A 16,607-nucleotide genomic window follows, 5' to 3' on the forward strand; every position below is an offset into this window, starting at 1 on the left:
TGAGAGAAGCACAGGGAATGAATTTGGCAGGGAGATGCTGAAGTAGAAACCCACTACAATGGAATGTGGGAACAGAAGCAGCAAGGCAGCATGCTGCCTCTGGCACACCCACCTCATTGAGGGAGCTGAGAGCCCCACAATTAGCCTCCTGATGTGGGGAGAACAGCACTCCACATCTCTGGGACTACAGTTCTAGTTTAGGGGCTTCCTTTCTACAGAAATCATCAGAATTCCAGTTACACAGGATTTATACTCAGAGATTTGGGTTTCAGTCTTTGCCCACCACATTAATATGGTTTCCTACCATCTTACTTGGCAGTGAAGCCCCTGACTCTTAGAGTGGGGTGTATAACACTGATCAAAGCAAACAGGAACTGCAGTCCCCATGGGGATGATCCCTGCTATATCACAACTTCCTGTTGTGGGGGCAGAGGAGGTGCTAGGCGTGGCCTCTATCATAATAAGGGATCCTAGTAGGTGGGAAGGGAATATTACTAGCACATAAGAGACACACCCCAACATGGGCTTGAGGCTGAAGGGAGAAGAACGCAGATCAATCCATCTTACACATTCTTTACAAACTTTTCTGCAAGAGGAGGATGATCTAGTGACTTGAGCACAGGCTTCGGAACCAGGAATTCCCAAATTCTAATCCTATATCTAAGACCTGGTCTACACTATCGCAGTAAATCGATCTAACTTACACAACTTCAGTTATATCAATAATGTAACTGAAGTCGACATAGTTAGATCCACTTACCACAGTGGCTACACTGCACTGTGTTGATGGGAGAGTGTCTCCCATCGACTTCCCTTATGCTTCTCGGAGAGGTGGAGTACACAAATCAATGGGAGAGCACTCTCACATCGATTTAGCATGTCTTCACCAGACCCGCTAAATCAACACTCGCTGCATCGATTGCAGCAGTGTGGATCTACTGCTAAGTGTAGACATGCCCTAAGAAAGACCCACTATGTGACCTTGGGCAAGTAACTACCTCTCTTCCTCGCTTTTCCTGCCTGTAAAATGGCAAAACGCCTGTAGTTGCCTAACTCATAGCAGGACAATGAGACTTGCTCAGTCACAGCATGTGCGATGGAATGTAACCTTGGGCCATTCAAGGACAACACTGGAGGGAACCCATGGACAAGAGATGTGGTTTTGACATCTGGTAGTTTAGTTTCACAGCTGACTGCAAATCTGGACATTAACAAGAGGACGTGAGATGCTCCAGCTTGGAAGAGAGTGGTGTGGGAATATACAGAGACCTTAAATTCCACAGTAGCCACTGAAAAGGAAGAGCGGAGTTCCTGGTTGTGCCAGTCCTGCTGGAGGCTACAGAGAGGGGGACAATCTCTCATATAGAAGACCAGAGGAGAGAACGTCTGTGAAAAATGAGCAGTGGATTTATAGATCATTCCTTCAGACAGAGTAAGAGGAGTTGTGTGCACTGCTAGTGAGGAATGAACATGTGTGTATCCTCTCTCAGTAACAATAAGGACTATTTGCTGCTTGTGCCAATGCTCTATCAGGCCTTCTCTGATCCTGGCTGGAAGTGTCAGCAATCTGACACCGCCCTACCTGAGACAAACCCACTCAGGCTTGGGTACCACCAAGACAGTCCTCCACGAGCCTAGAAGATCTGGAAAGAGACAGTAACCAATCAGGAAAGCACAGGCAAATTAAGAACATGTACCTGCTTCATCCCAGGAGGGGTGCTGGGCAGAGCTGGGCCAGGAGAGGACTTCCTCAATTCTAACCTAGAATCCTGGGCTGGGTCAGGACCTTCATTTGCATGTTGTGACCAAGCGGTTACTTTTTGTGTTCGTTTACAAGTTTAAAGGTGCGGACAGCCAAATTTTGAGTTTAACTTTAATTAACTATTAAAGGACCAACACCGAGCTTGCTGCACATAATGCCTTGCTCCAGGCAGGCTGCCATACTGTTAAATCTATTTATCGTTTCCTTGTTTAATAGTTCATGTAATGTATCATTTTGTACAGCGCCTACCATACTAGTCATGCTTGTAATAATAGTGCCCCTGTTTGTTCTATGTTCGGTTTTTCTTTTACACTGAGTCCTCAGACTTAATACATTACCCATTTAATCCATTACTCTTTTACTTCCCTCTACTCTTAGTAACTTTTGTTGCTAAGGAACAATAGAGAGGGAGCATGCACTTAGCTAACAGTTATTTACCCCCAATATCACCCTAAACTGAAAGAAGAGGGATCAAGGGGATTGTCCCTTCGCTCTGAAAAAATGCAGAGAAACTGAACGCGCGAAGGTTGGGGCAACATAACAAAACAATGACCCTCTTTGCAAAAACCCAGCTTTGATTTGGGTAGATTCAGATAGGAGATGTCACTGACAATGCGGAGGGATCTTCGGAAGAAGGAATCTGAGACTTAAACTGTACTACAGACAGAGAAAAAGAAAACAATTAATTCTGCAAATTGGTGGAAGGCTGGAGGGACTTTGATAAAAGGCAGAACTAGTAGGGGTTTGCAATAGGTTAATTTAGGATGTCTTGCCAGCAAGTGTTATGGCATTTTATTTACTTAATCACCTTAGCATATAGATTTTAATACTTTCCTGATATCTATGGAACATACGAATCACACAGAGCTACTGTAACCAGAAAGAGTAGATTAAAAGCCACTGTCCTTGCCACAAAGTAAGAAAGTCTCTGCAGCCAGACTGTCCGTATGTTGTGTATATGGGGAGAAGGGGTAAATTGGGGTTAGCCTTTTGGTTGAATGTAAGTGTGCTTGCTTTACTTAGCATAATGAAGACCAGGCTCTAACAAGGCACCAGAACTGGGGAGTTCCCAAGGCACCTACCACAGAGAAAGCGCTGCTCATCACCATGGGAATTTAAACATTATACTAAGCTGCCCTCCTGCACAATGGTAAAGCGAGATTTAGCTGGAGCAGGTGGCGTTTAAAAGTACACAAGGTACTTGCCAGTGTGCGTGTGCGCATGTACACAAGCAGAGAAATGGCAGATAGCCTGGAACTGAGCAGTCCAGGACGTTCCAAGCTGCCACACGGAATTTATAGACCTGCTTGTTCTGCAAGGAAAATCTGCAAAGGAAAATATGAACATTTTGCATAGGCTGGGTGATATTTGTTCTGCCTTGTTAGCAGTGGGCTGCTCTCCAGATTCCACACTAGAACCAGTGCTATGTAATATATAGAACAATGATCTGGAAAAGGGGCAAGCAGCAAGGTGGGAACACTGGAAGATGACAAAAAAAATTTAGATTAGCCAAGATTGGAGAAGACTAAAACCTTAAGGGATTTCAGAAGAGCCTAGTCAAGAAAGGCAAATGAGGAACACAACAGCAGCTGAAACTCAGTGTTGATTAATGAAGCTTGTGGGCATTGTAAGGAATAATTTGAACTGCTCATATGCCTTACTGGTTCCAAAGTAACTGTAACAACTCAGGGAAAAAGAGCTGGGCAGCACTGTAGACAGTTCAATGAAGACCTCTGCTCAATGCCCAACTGTGGTCAACAAAGCAGACAAAACATTAACATGCATGAAGAACGGGAGAAAGATACTGAAAATATTATATAATGCCATTCTATAAGTCAATGAGATACCCTCCCTGGGAATACTGTGTGCAGTTCTGATCAGAGGCATGGAAAACCGTCCATATGAAGAGATGGGTAAGATTGGGACTGCATAGGTATAGAGATGAGACAAATCAGAAGGGGACATCATAAAGATATATAAAATACTGAACAATATCATGAAGGTAGATAAGGTGTTCCAGTACAAAGGAACATTCAATAAAATAGAAAGGGACCGTATCTTTGACGGGGTAACAAGCCTTGTGGATGGGGGAGAAGCGGTAGATGTAGTATATCTTGACTTTAATAAGTGTTTTGATACTGTCTTGCACGACCTCCTCATAAACAAACTGGGGAAATACAACCTAGATGTAGCTACTATAAAGTGGGTGCATACCTGGTTGGAAAACCATTTCCAGAGAGTAGTTATCAGTAATTCAAGTGGGGTCCCACAGGGATCAGTTCTGGGTCCAATTCTGTTCAATGTCAATCAATGATTTAGCATAGAGAGTACACTTATAAAATTTGCAGACAGTACCAACCTGGGAGGAGTTGCAAGTGCTTTGGAGAACAGGATTAAAATTCAAAATGATCTGGACAAACTGGAAAAATGGTTTGAAGTAAATAGGATGAAATTCAATAAGGACAAATGCAAAGCACTCCACTTAGGAAGAAACCATCAGTTGCACATATACAAAATGGGAAATGACTGCCTAGGAAGGCGTACTGCGGAAAGGGATCTGTGGGTGACAGTGGATCACAAGCTAAATATGAGAACAGTGTAACACTATTGCAAACATCATTCTGGGATATATTAGCAAGAGTGTTGTAAGCAAGACTCTAGACGTAATTCTTCTGCTCTACTCCATGCTGATTAGGCCTCACTTGGAGTATCGTGTCCAGTTCTGGGAAAGTCCAGAGAAGAGGAACAGAAATGATTAAAGATCTAGAAAACATGACCTATGAGGGAAGATTGAAAAAACTGGGTTTAGTCTGGAGGGTTGAATGGGTGCAGGGGTCCCGGGGAGCAGTTAGGAAGGAGGGGGGTTGGATGGGGCAGCAGGGGGCAGTCAGGGGCAGGGGTTCTAGGGACGGTCAGGGAGAAGGGGTGGTTGGATGGGGCAGGGGTCCCAGGGGGGCATTCAAGAATGAGTGGAGGGGTTGGGTGGGGGTTCCGGGGGCAATCAGGGGACAGGGAGCAGGGTGTGTGTGGATGGGGCAGGGGTCCTGTGGGGGCCATCAGGGAACAGGGGGGGTTGGATGGGGCAGGAGTAGGAGGGGACTCTTGGGGGGGGGCGGGGATTGGGGCGGGGGCTGGGCCCACGCCTGGCTGTTTGGGGAGGCCCAGCCTCCCCTAACTGGCCTGCCATACAATTTCCAAAAGCTGATTTGGCCCTCAGGCCAAAAAGTTTGCCCACTCCTGCTCTAGACCATTTTTTGCAATTTTAGAGCTCTGGAAAGTCTATAGTGTTTTGTATTAACTACCACTACTTCTGAATAAAATTAAAAGGAAAAACTACTAGAGTTGCAAATTTACACTTAAATCATACATCAGAAGGTGGAGTACGCACCTAGGGCTCCAAGCTGCAAAGTCCTGACCATTTCCTATGATGTGCTGAGCACCTTCAACTCCCATAGAAGCTATCAAGCACTGAGGGAGCTCAACATCTTTCCAGGTGAGAACAGGTGGACAGCAGTCCGGAAGCCAAGGCAATGGTGAGTTGGGTGGATGGAGTCAGGATGGGGAAGGTGGGATAGAGCGCTGCAACTGGTGCCAAACAGGACATGGACTGGGGCACCATCTTCTTGACACAGAGTAACCTCACCATCTGGGGCACCAAGAAAAGAGAGGAGAGGGCTCCTGACTGAGTGAAACGGGTAGAGGCAGACACCAGCTTAGGAGAGAAGAGAGGAAAGCGGTAGCAGCAGGAGATGGTCCCAAACTGGAAGTACAGATCTAAGGAAGGGTAGTGAAGAGATCATCAGCTCTCTGCAGCAGGGACTGTCTTTTTGTTCTGTGTCTGTGCTGCACCTAGCACAAGAGGGTCCGGGTCTCTGACTAGGGCACAACCACAACACAAACAAGAAAATAATTTATGAAAGGACCTCCACACATTAAAACCTGATGTAAAACTGCTCCAAAGGCCGGATCCAAGTCCACTGAAGTCAATGGGAATCTCTCCATTAACTTAAATAGGCTTTGGATCAAGTTCCTAATGCCCAGAGGGCAGCTCAAAAATATGCCAGTGTTTGAAAAAGCACAAGAGAAATATCGATCACCCAAGCACATACAGCCCTTCATGGGTCCTTACTACTTTCAGAGACAGGATTAGAGCCCATCTCTCTTTGACCTAGGAGGTATGGGAGTTAAACTGGTGCTGTTACAATAGTTTAAAGCCTCACATGTTGTCCCTGAATGTTCCAAGGTTTCAGGGTTACAGTCCATCACAGTCTGCTATGGGCTTTGAAGATAAAACATGCTATGCAAGTACAGTCTCATTATTATTCACAAAGTGCCTAATTGGGGAGGTTTCTTTGTTGGACTCTTTGGCAAAGCTGCATTGGTGTATTAGGTTTCACTTTATACGTTTTAATTTTTAAGGTGCACAAAACCAGCCTCTCAGCTCCAGCATTTTGGGTGCCTTCTGCTCTGACCCTTCACTGGAACGGCACTCCAGTACCAATCATCCACTGATTGGGATGGAAGGCAAGAGTGTGCCCCAAGAACTGACACAAACAATTAAACAGCTTAGCTGCTCTCTAACGTGTCAGGTACATCCAGTACTGCCCCAGTGATGTCCCATTGACATTTCAATGGGCCATCCAAACATTAAAGGCACAAGGTGACTGCACAGGAGCTGGAGGATAAGATCCAGCAGTCAAGCAGTGAAGGAACCTTAAGTGCTAGGTATGGTTGTCTCAGAAAATGTATCAGAGCAGAGAAGGTGGAAAGCAGCACAGGGTATTTATGACAGATTAGTGATGGGTTCAGTGTTAAACAAAAACACATCAAATATGTTCTTTTGGGTGCAATGGGAGGCTGCGTTTTGCAAATGCTCTCTATAATGCATAAGACAATGGGGTGGAGTTACACTTCAGTCACTTCAAGGGGGAAATTTAACGTGTGTTTGGGCAGTGCTGGTGCAGAGAGCATGGGTTTACTCTGTGCAAAGAGTCCTGATTTCCCAGGAGGGGACAATGAAAAATGACTACAAGAGGGGAAGCCATGAGATACTGGAGTTGGAAACTTTGCTAACTGGACCCTCGCACACCTCAACTCCCCTCTTCTTTGGTCAGCAGCAGCCCTGGGACACGGGAGGCTGCATATTTCCAAATCCTGGGCAGAAGCCCCACAGCCACAGAGCATGTAAACTGGGGAGCAAGAACGCACCCTGCTGGCCTGATTCCTCTACAGCTGGTCAGGGAGAGAGCTTCTGAATTCCCTGTAATCCAATGGCTTTGAACAAGTAGACAGTGTTAAAACATACAACTGCAACAAAGGGATGCCCAGGTTAGATGTGACATCTTAGTGCAGTAGTGTGACCCATTAGTTATAATCTGGTCACTAGTGAAATCACTTAAATGCTAACAAAACTTTCACTACCAGGGAAGCTATCTGATCCCATAATTTCTGTGACTCTGACCCCCTAATCTCCCAAAATCGGGAATCAGCTTCACCTAGCCTCAGCAGATTCTCTGAGGCATCTCCTAATACAGTAGCTATGTACCTAACTACTAGAGGTTGGGATGATTTCTTCATTAATGTTTGTAAAGTGCTCTGAAGATATAAAGCGCTAGATAAGTGCTAAGTGTTGTTATTACCACCCGACCTCAGCCTACTGGGCAAGGCAGGAACATGCGCCCTTTCCCCAAGGCTAGCAGACGGCTTGAGGCAGGGTGTCACCCTGTCCACGCTGCAGCACCCTCAGCAGACTGCTGCAGGTGGTGAGCCTAGCCTGCTAGTCCGACTCCCTAAATTCTGCACACTCCCCTTGTTATTCTAAACTGTAGTGCTCACTGTAATGCCTTCCTGAAAATCACCTTTTAATTCCCTTACCATGCGTTCTTGCCCTGCACTTCCAATGGAGGATGGTATTAATAGCTGTTCTTGTACTGGTGCCAGACCCATTCATGTTGTCAGCACAATGCTGGTTAACTGTTGCTGCAAAGCCAGCAAGGGGAACACACCACACTGCTCTTTTCGGTAGGGCCTATTAAAAAAAAAAAAAGAGGAACTTTGTTGCTCAGCAACTAATAGATTAAAAAAAAAAGATATTTAGAATCTGGAGGACATTCTTCCCTCTGATTGCCGGAGTCTTAAGAAAGGTCACATTTGGAATCTAAACTACTGGGACAGTTAAAAGGTTTTGTTTTAGTATTTATAAATGGAAACGTCTGCACTCCCAATGACTAAGCACTTCATGGTGGGGAACTGGGGAATCTACCCTACAAGATACTGTCACACTGGACACATAGGAGCCAATTCAACATTGCCATGCTGAGTGGGGGTAAAAACGTTCCTGTTCTTATTTGGTGCCATTTTACACTGTTTTTTGTTTGGTGTTTGTACAGCAGCTAGCACAAACAACCAACAACAAAGCTGTACCGTGATGGTGGATTGGACCCATCGATTCCCGTTGTGTAATGGGGCTAACCTATCAGAAGCATGGAATTCTCACTGTACTGGGAATTGCACAGCCAAGGGCTCCGGTAAGATGGGGCTTTTTACTGCTGACTCAAACAGGAGATTCTTTTCCGGTGAAGGAGGGCAGAGCTGCAGAGACACGGATTGGTTCTGCTGAGTTCTGATATGAAGTCTTTTTCCAGTTAGAGGATTCTTGTAGGTCACAGTATGTTTAACTGCTTAGGCAGTCAGTCTCCCTCCTGCTTCCATCATCGGAAAATCCCTTCCATTAATTCGATAGAGCCAGCAGGCTACCCTGGGCACTGGAATTGAGAGCAACAGGAGGGGTTGCTCAGTCACAATTTTGTTGACAACATATTGGGGCTTTTTAACCAGTTGTCGTGCAGTAGGGTGAAGGGGATGAACCCTTGTGGGGGGGGGGGGGCGGGGGAGGAGGCATGCAGCTTCCCCTTGGGCTTGGATCAAAGGGCCTCCACTTTGAAACAAGGATTTGCAATAACAGCACCTCCTGCCCCCTCCACTCTCCCCTCAGCCCCCAAACTGAGGGAACGGCAAGGGAAGGGGAGAGAGAACATTCTTCTTGCTCCAGGAAGGCTTTCCAATTTGCGTAATGAATACCTTCTGAAAAGCTTAGCAGCTCTGTAAACATACATGAGATTTCAACACTTGGTAAAGGTTCATCTTTTCCCTGAACTCCGATGGCAGAGACCAGCGTTGGTCTGCGGGGAAAGTGGACTGACGACCAGGAACAGGCCCAAGGAGGCTCCCAGGCTCCACAGGGACCTGGCAGATAATGCTGGGCACTGGCAAGCCTTTTAAATACCAAAAGCTAGTTTAAACCAATCCATCCATGTGGTATTGAGATGAAAATCCTGTCAGTCTGTGATGGGAACGTCTCCAGTTTTGAGTGGTCCAGGGAGCTGTGAAGTGATGAAGGCGAGACCCAAGAGACCTTCTCCACCCCTCTTATGGAGGACAGATGCAGCAGTGGCCTTCGGCTCTCTAGTACATGGATTTCCTTTCTTCTCAGAAGAAGCCTGGTAGTCAATGAACTCAGAGGTAATTGGGGAAGCGAAAACACACAGTGCCAGCCTGATTCTCGCTGTGCCTGGTCAGGGAGAGGGTGGCTGCATTCCCCGGGAATACAGCTCCAATGGCTTTAAAACGGGAGAGAGTGTCTTATAAAAACAAACACCATGAAAGGGTGACAAATTGGTGCTTGAGTCAGACATGACGTGTTAGTGCAATTGGGCCCAAAGTCGCAATCTGCTCACTATTGACACCACTTAAATGACAACAGGGAGGTAATCCAACCCTTACTTCTGTTATTCCAGTCCTCTAACCTCAGAGAATCCACCCCCTGACTCCAGCAGACTCCCTCAAGCAGGAAATCTGAGCCCTGTGCCTCAGCAGATGCCCCAAGGCAGGGAATCTGCCCCCTGATTTAATCCAGTAGGCTGAGGTAGGGAAACCAAACATCTAACTCCATTGATGAGACCCTCTTAGTGTAGCAGGCTTTGAGAGGCAGTACATCTTCTCCCAAACTTAAGCATACGACCCAGCATACGGAATCCATCCCCCTGACGTCACTATGCCACCAGCATGGCACCCCAGAAGGAACATTCTCAGGCGTCTCCTCCACTTCCTAACTGCCCAATGACCAGCTCCTCCAAGTGTTATCCCAGCATTCAGCTCATGGGATTGGCTCTTGGACCCTCACCCCTTCACTCCTGCACTAGAGGGCTGAGATCATGAGGTCCTCCTGCTTGGCAGGGCTGGTCACATGACCAGCTGGAGTGGAAGTCCGGATTTTGTCAGTGACCAGGCATTCCTGGCTGCTCATGCCTGTGGGAGTGATGTCCATAAGCTCCCCAGATGAACTCAGAGGGAAGGAGGGTGAGACCGAGATGCCAGAAGAGGGATCTGCTGAGCCAGCAAACAACCTAGGGGGCTTGGGGACTAGGTTGGGCTCATACTGTGCTCTCAGCAGGATCTCCTGATCACTGACTGACTTGGGCATCTCAGCAAAGTCACTGGAGCTGTCAGATACCATCATGCAGTAGAGGTCCTGGAAGGAGCTGCTTTTGCTGTCCAGGTTAAAGAGGCTGTCTATAAATTCAGCAAACTCCAGCACTTGTGGACTGGGCACATCAGTGAGCCGTCCATTCTGGAGGGTCAGTTCCTCCCGAGGGGTGAAGGAAACGTGGTCCCCTTCGCTACCAGCCCCTTCCTCACTGCCGCGTCGCTGGGGGGTAGTGCCACCACTGTTGTGCAAGGCCTCCGGGGGCTGGGTCTCCTGGGAGTGTTTGGAGAGGCTGTCGGCAGCAAGCAGCTCTGTCCGTGAGCTCAGGGAGGGGTTTTCCTCAGGGATAACGGGGTCTATATAAAAGCAGTGCGTCTCATCCTTCTCCATGACGACGTGGAGGCTGGGTGAACCGCGGATGCTCCGAAAGCCAGAGGAGCGCCTCGACTCAAAGCTGTAGATGGACTCATTGTCAGACAGACTTTCCATGGTAGCGAGAGGAGCGCGGCGGTCCTGCAGGTCCACAGACAAGCGCTCCTTGGTATCCAGAAGCAGTAGTTCCACGGGGTCCTTCTGCACAGGAGAAAGGAGCTTGGTCTCATAAAACCCCTCCAAACTGATTTCAGAATGGGACTTGCTCCTGCAGAGAGACAATAGAAACATGAGGTAGCTGCATGACTCTGAAACCTGACTGATACCAGCTCATTCCTGTGTAAATGAGGGAGTCCCAGACACCATCTCTCCGCACTGACATAGCTCTGCTTACTGAGTGCACATCAGATATCACCTCTGGGCCCAGCACTGTCACATACACCTTGGCAGTCAGCATCTCAATCTCCACCTCCTACCTTCCAACACTGTCAATTAAAGCTCTCGCCTGCCACAAATTTAACCCATCACCCTGTACCTAGTTCCCTGAGTAGCCTCTCCCCTGGAAGGAAATGATGGAAAGTGAAGCAGCAGCAGGCTCCAATCCTGGACTGCCCTATGTCTGACCCTCCCTTTCACAGCACAAGGCTTGATAGAGTAACCTCCTCTCCCCTTCACCCACCTCCAAAATAAGAATAGCCTCACATTATTCCACTCTAGAGTCTGCTCTGGCTAGAACATGGAAGTCTCTCTCCTCTGGGTCGTCAACAGCCTCTTCCTCCTCTCTGCTTGCTCTTACCTCTTTTTTTGGCCTCATTGTAGCCTTCACTAATCACAGAATGAAGGACTGGAAAGGACCTTGAGAGGTCATCTAGTCCAGTCCCCTGCCCTCATGGCAGGACTGCTCCCTCTTCTGGCTGCTCTACTGTCATGGTTCTGCCCCTGCATAGCCTCTCACTCTGTCTCAAGTGATGGCTCCTGCTCAGGGCCTAGAAACCCTCTGTTTCCAGTCTTCTCCTATTTTCTCATCTCATCTATTTCTTTAACTTCAGCTATTACTCAGTTTTATCCCAGGGGTACATATTTCAACACCCTTAATGACACCGTCATGTTCGGCCTCCCTATATATCTTAGCCAGATAAGTGCACGGCTTCCTCTCAGCTTCCTTTATCTGAAATCTCAGAAACAGAAGTCCTTTTCTGGGGTAGAAGTGGCCCCTTCAAGCACAGCTCCGTCTCTTCACCCCCATTTGTACCAACCGTCTATAGCAAGGGTCGGCAACCTATGGCACGCGTGCCAAAGACGGCACGCAAGCCAATTTTTAATGGCACGCTGGAGCCTGCCTGGACTCCAGCATGCCATTAAAAATCCTGCCAGCCTCGCCCGCTCTCCTCCCCACACGGGAGCAGGGAGCAGAAGCATAGCCGTGCGCACAGGGTGGGCAAATGGCCCCACTCTCCTGGCACGGCAAGCCACGGGGTCCGCGCTCTGGGGTCGGAGCGCCAGCTGAGCTCAACAAGCTGCCGGCCCCTCCCCCGCCTCCTCCCTCCCCTGGAGCCCTGCTGCCGCGTGCAGCGCTCTGGGGGGTCGGGGCTGTGCTCTCTGGCGGGGCAGCGTTTGGCTCTGCGGGGAGGCAGACACGCTCCCTGCTCAACTGGAGCTCTGCCGCCGCCGCGCGCAGCGCTCTGAGGGCCGGGGCTGTGCTCTCCAGCGGGGCCTGTGTCTGGCTCTGCGTGGAGCCTCAAGGTAAAGAACCCAGGGCTGGGGGGGTTGGATAAGGGGTGGGGATGGTCAGGGGACAGGGAGCAGGTGGGTTGGATGGGGGGGTGGGATCCCGGGGGGGAGGTTAGGGGCGGAGGTCTCTGGAGGGGGCAGTCAGGGAGCAGGGGGGGTGGCATGGGAGTCCTGGGGTTTGTGAGGGGGCAGGGGGTGGATAGGGGTCAGGACAGTCAGGGGACCGGGAGCAAGGAGGGTCCTGGAGGGGGGCAGTTAGGGTGGGGGGGGGTCTCTGGAGGGGGTGGTCAGGGGACAAGCAGCTGGGGAGGTTGGATGAGTTGGGAGTTCTGGGGGTCCTGTCAGGAGGCAGGAGTGTGGAGAGGGGTTGGCGCAGGCAGGGAGTTGGGGGGGTTGGATTGGTCGGGAGTTCTGGGGGTCTTGTCAGGGGGTGGGGAGTGATTGGATGGGGCATGAGAGTCCCGGGGGTCTGGCTGGGGACGGGGGTGTGGATAAGGGTCGGGGCAGTCAGGGGCCAGGTAGGGGATAGGGTCCAGTCCGAGGACAAGGAACAGGGAGGCTTAGATAAGGGGTGGGGTCCCAGGACAGGGTAGTCAGGGGACAAGGAGCAGCGGGGTTGGGAGTTCTTAGGGGGGCAGTCACCCAGCCCTCTCCCCTGAGCCCTGACCTCCACACACACACCACGCCCTCTGCCCTGAGCCCCGCACACCCCCCAGGCCCCTGCCCTGAGCCCTGTACCTCCCTCATACACACCCAGCCCTCTGCTTGACTCCTTCATCCCCCCACACACAACCCTAGCCCTGACACCGGCACCCCCACCCATACCCGGGCCCCCCCCCCCGCCCTGACACCTACACCCCCCCACATACCCAGCCCCCAGCCCTGACTCCAGCCCTCTGCCCCCAGCCCTCTGGGTCCCGGCCCCGCACAGCCTGCTGCTGGTCTTGGGTTCTGGCTGACGGACCCTTGCCAGCCGGGGTCCCGGCCACAGGCCTCGCTCAGCCCTCTGCCAGCCTAGGTGAACAGAACCCCAGACCAGCAGCGAGCTGAACGGGCCAGCAGCGTAAGATCAACATTTTAATTTCATTTTAAATGAAGCTTCTTAAACATTTTGAAAACATTGTTTATTTTACAATACCACACTAGTTTAGTTATATAATATATAGACTTATAGAGAGAGACCTTCTAAAAAAACATTAAAATGTATTACCGGCACGCAAAACCATAAATTAGAGTGAATAAATGAAGACTCAGCACACCGCTTCTGAAAGGTTGCCGACCCCTGGTCTATAGTCCTCCTCCTCCATCGCTCATGTCTACGAACTGGCCTATCTCCAATGCAACCATGTCCATAAGTCACTCCCTCAGCTTCACATTTTCTGCAATCTTCATCCAAGTCCTCTCCTCCTCTCACCTTGACTACTGCAACTCTCGTTCTGTGGCCTCCCCAGTCCCAGCTCTGCCAATCCCAGCACGTGCATATGCCCCAAACCCTCACACAGGTACAACCACACTCATTTCCTTTCCCCTACACAATTCCACTGGCTCCCCATCTCGTTCTGACTGAAAATTACCTTCCTTGTTTTTATAACTCCCAATGGTCTGGCTCCAGCCAGCCTCACAGTCACTGCCTACTCCCTTTCCAACTCTCTCTGCCCTGGCCTGCTTCCTGTCCATCACTAATCTGGCCTCCCTCACTATGATAGCCTTCTTCTCTGCAACTCCTGCCAGCCTTCCTGGGTTCATCTGCCTTACAGTCTCTCCATTTCACATCTCAGCTGGGAACATACCTTCCCCCCTTGCCCATGCCTCTGTACTTCTCTCTTCCTCTGCAATTTTCTGTAATAACTTTATTTATGCTGTAAATCATTTTGGGATACACTTTACATGAGCAGCTATACAAAATGTAGCATTCTGCTCACCATGACAGTCTCAGATAGTATCTATTACCATTGATACCAACTATTACTACCAGCACCATAATATTTACAGGGTATTGGAAAATAGAAATCTACTCTGCAGGGATGCAAGCTTTGCCCCACCACCAAATCCCAGTCTTGTCCCAAGGGAAACCCCTTCTTTGCCCTGGAGTAAGAAGGAAAGTTGCCATGTCCTTTCACCACTGGGTTTCACTTTGCTGTATCAATGGACTTTTAGCATGATATGATCTTCTTTATTTCCTAGGTAAAAATCCCACTTGAGCAGCTACTGAATCTATACTTCACACATGGGCCAGTCACAATTTTCAAAGGGTACTTGTGACACTGGCAGAACAGGTGCCAGCTCATGCCAAGGCCTTAGGTCTCAACTGAACACTGACAAATATATAGCTGGAAACCAATCTGGCTCACCTGTGTGTTGGTATCGTTAACATAGGTATTAGAGTATGCAAATGTGCTTAGACTTTATGAAATGTTTGTAAACTGATGCTTGCATTAATCTCACTTATAATATTTGTATTCCATGTTATAAATTAATATTTAAGGCTGTGGCTACACTTAGCACTTCAAAGCGCTGCCGCGGTAGCGCTGCCACGGCAGCACTTTGAAGCGCTAAGTGTAGTCAAAGCACCAGCGCTGGGAGAAAGCTCTCCCAGCGCTGTCCGTACTCCACCTCCCTGTGGGGAATAACGGACAGCGCTGGGAGCCACGCTCCCAGCGCTGGGGCTTTGACCACACTGGCGCTTTGCAGCGCCGCAATTTGCAGCGCTGGAGAGGGTGTGTTTTCACACCCTGCTGCAGCGCTGCAAATTTGTAAGTGTAGCCAAGCCCTAAGTGTTTGCTCTATAACTGTAAAAGTGTTTGCTCTGTAACTGCAAATCACCAGACAGGAGAGAGACATTCACAAAAGTGAAATACTACTTTGCCTTCAGAGATGTTAGCTCCGGCCCAACAAAAGAAGGCCCATCAACACCAGACAAACCATTGTGGAACATCAGAGGACAAAAGACTTTGTTAGTTGCTTCCACCCACCCACCCCCGGCCCTGCTCATGAAGAGAAGACAATTCCTCCCAACAGCTGAACTTGCAACTCAAAGCAGAAGTAGGGAAGGAATAAAAGGCCCTAACAAGGAGAAACAGTATCTTTTATGCAAAAGATCCCCAGTGCCTGGTCTGGGTTAGCCCTAAAGGACATACAGAGCTTGCTTATTATAGAAGCTTTTATTACCTTTTGAAACTTAACACTGGAACTCATGTGTGTGTGTGTGTGTGTGTGTGTTTAGCTACTTTAAACTTTGTAAATAACACTCTTATTTCCTTTTCTTAGTTAATACATCTTTAAATAGTTTATTATAGGACTGGCTGCAAGTGTTGTCTTTGGTGTGAGATCTAAGATGCAACTGACTTGGGGTAAGTGACTGGTCCTTTGGGATTGGGAATAACCTGAATATTACTAGGATCTTTGGTTGGAGGAACCATCTATCAAAGGTAAGCTTACCTTGGTGCCAAGATAGATCAGAGTTCACAAGGGGACTGTCTGTGACTCCATGTTAAGGCTGATGTAGTGCTTGAGGAGTTCACACTTGATAATAGCTTAGTGAAATCTAAGTACAGAACTCACAACCAATTTGGGGTTTGTACCCTGCTTCTTAACAGTCCATACGGCGGTTGGTCTCATGCTCTTGAGCCACTGCAGGACAGCTTGGCAGTGATCAGGGATCCTGTGGGAGGCAACAACCCCTCCACAGGCCTTGGGTAAAGTTTTCAAGGAAATTAAAGGCATATCCTTACTTGACGCTGCTGTTCCTTCTGTCCACTGTTATGGCTCCAATCCCGATCTGTAATGAGGGTCCGCTGGGCAGGGGCTGATTCTGGAAGATCAATTCCGGGTTGAGATCCACTTCTGTTGGACTCACCATCACTTTGGCTGCAGAAAGCAAGGCAGTTTTGCCCTTGTTGTAATTCTCCAAGACCTAGTCAAAATAAGATCAGCTTTGCTCAGTGACCGTTTCTGTTCTGACCGCTGAACATCCCCCAGACAAGCCAACTTATCCCCGATTTGCTTCTTATCAGCAGCCTTTGCAAGCCTAGAGGGATCTCAAAGGCAAGGATCATTCCTAGGATCACACACACTGATATTATACAAATATTGACACTAAAGCCACACTGTCAGTAGGTACCGCTGGAACCCAGCAGGGGAAAGCAACTAGGGACCCTGCCTGTGGTAGCCCCATGATTAGCAGGGCCTAGGAGACCTGGGTAAAGCTATGTGCCACTGCCTCATGACTAGGAACTGTATTTGTATCATTCTGCAGCC

The 16,607-nt window shown here is 48.8% G+C and overlaps 2 protein-coding genes across 10 annotated transcripts in view; both read right to left on the bottom strand.

Moving 5' to 3' along the window:
- Positions 1–8,998, bottom strand: part of MYRF (myelin regulatory factor) — a 142,965-nt gene extending 133,967 nt beyond the window's left edge. For 7 of the 8 annotated variants that reach the window (XM_045016212.1, XM_045016209.1, XM_045016214.1 and 4 more), the window contains exons 1-2: positions 8,876–8,995; positions 7,637–7,790 (exon numbers count right to left, since the gene is read on the bottom strand). In XM_045016212.1, coding sequence (XP_044872147.1) covers positions 7,637–7,790; positions 8,876–8,905 — 184 coding nt within the window. In that variant the 5' untranslated portion in view covers positions 8,906–8,995. Of the gene's footprint in view, positions 1–7,636; positions 7,791–8,875 lie in introns of all 8 variants that reach the window. The other variant, XM_045016204.1, reaches the window with a different exon arrangement.
- A 955-nt stretch (positions 8,999–9,953) lies between these two features.
- Positions 9,954–16,607, bottom strand: part of DAGLA (diacylglycerol lipase alpha) — a 96,192-nt gene continuing 89,538 nt past the window's right edge. For both annotated transcript variants that reach the window (XM_045016216.1, XM_045016215.1), the window contains 2 exons: positions 16,082–16,263; positions 9,954–10,887 (listed from right to left, as the gene is read on the bottom strand). In XM_045016216.1, coding sequence (XP_044872151.1) covers positions 9,960–10,887; positions 16,082–16,263 — 1,110 coding nt within the window. In that variant the 3' untranslated portion in view covers positions 9,954–9,959. The remainder of the gene's footprint in view (positions 10,888–16,081; positions 16,264–16,607) is intronic.

The sequence above is a fragment of the Mauremys mutica genome, chromosome 4, assembly GCF_020497125.1.
Source record: "Mauremys mutica isolate MM-2020 ecotype Southern chromosome 4, ASM2049712v1, whole genome shotgun sequence".
NCBI classification, from domain to species: domain Eukaryota; kingdom Metazoa; phylum Chordata; order Testudines; family Geoemydidae; genus Mauremys; species Mauremys mutica.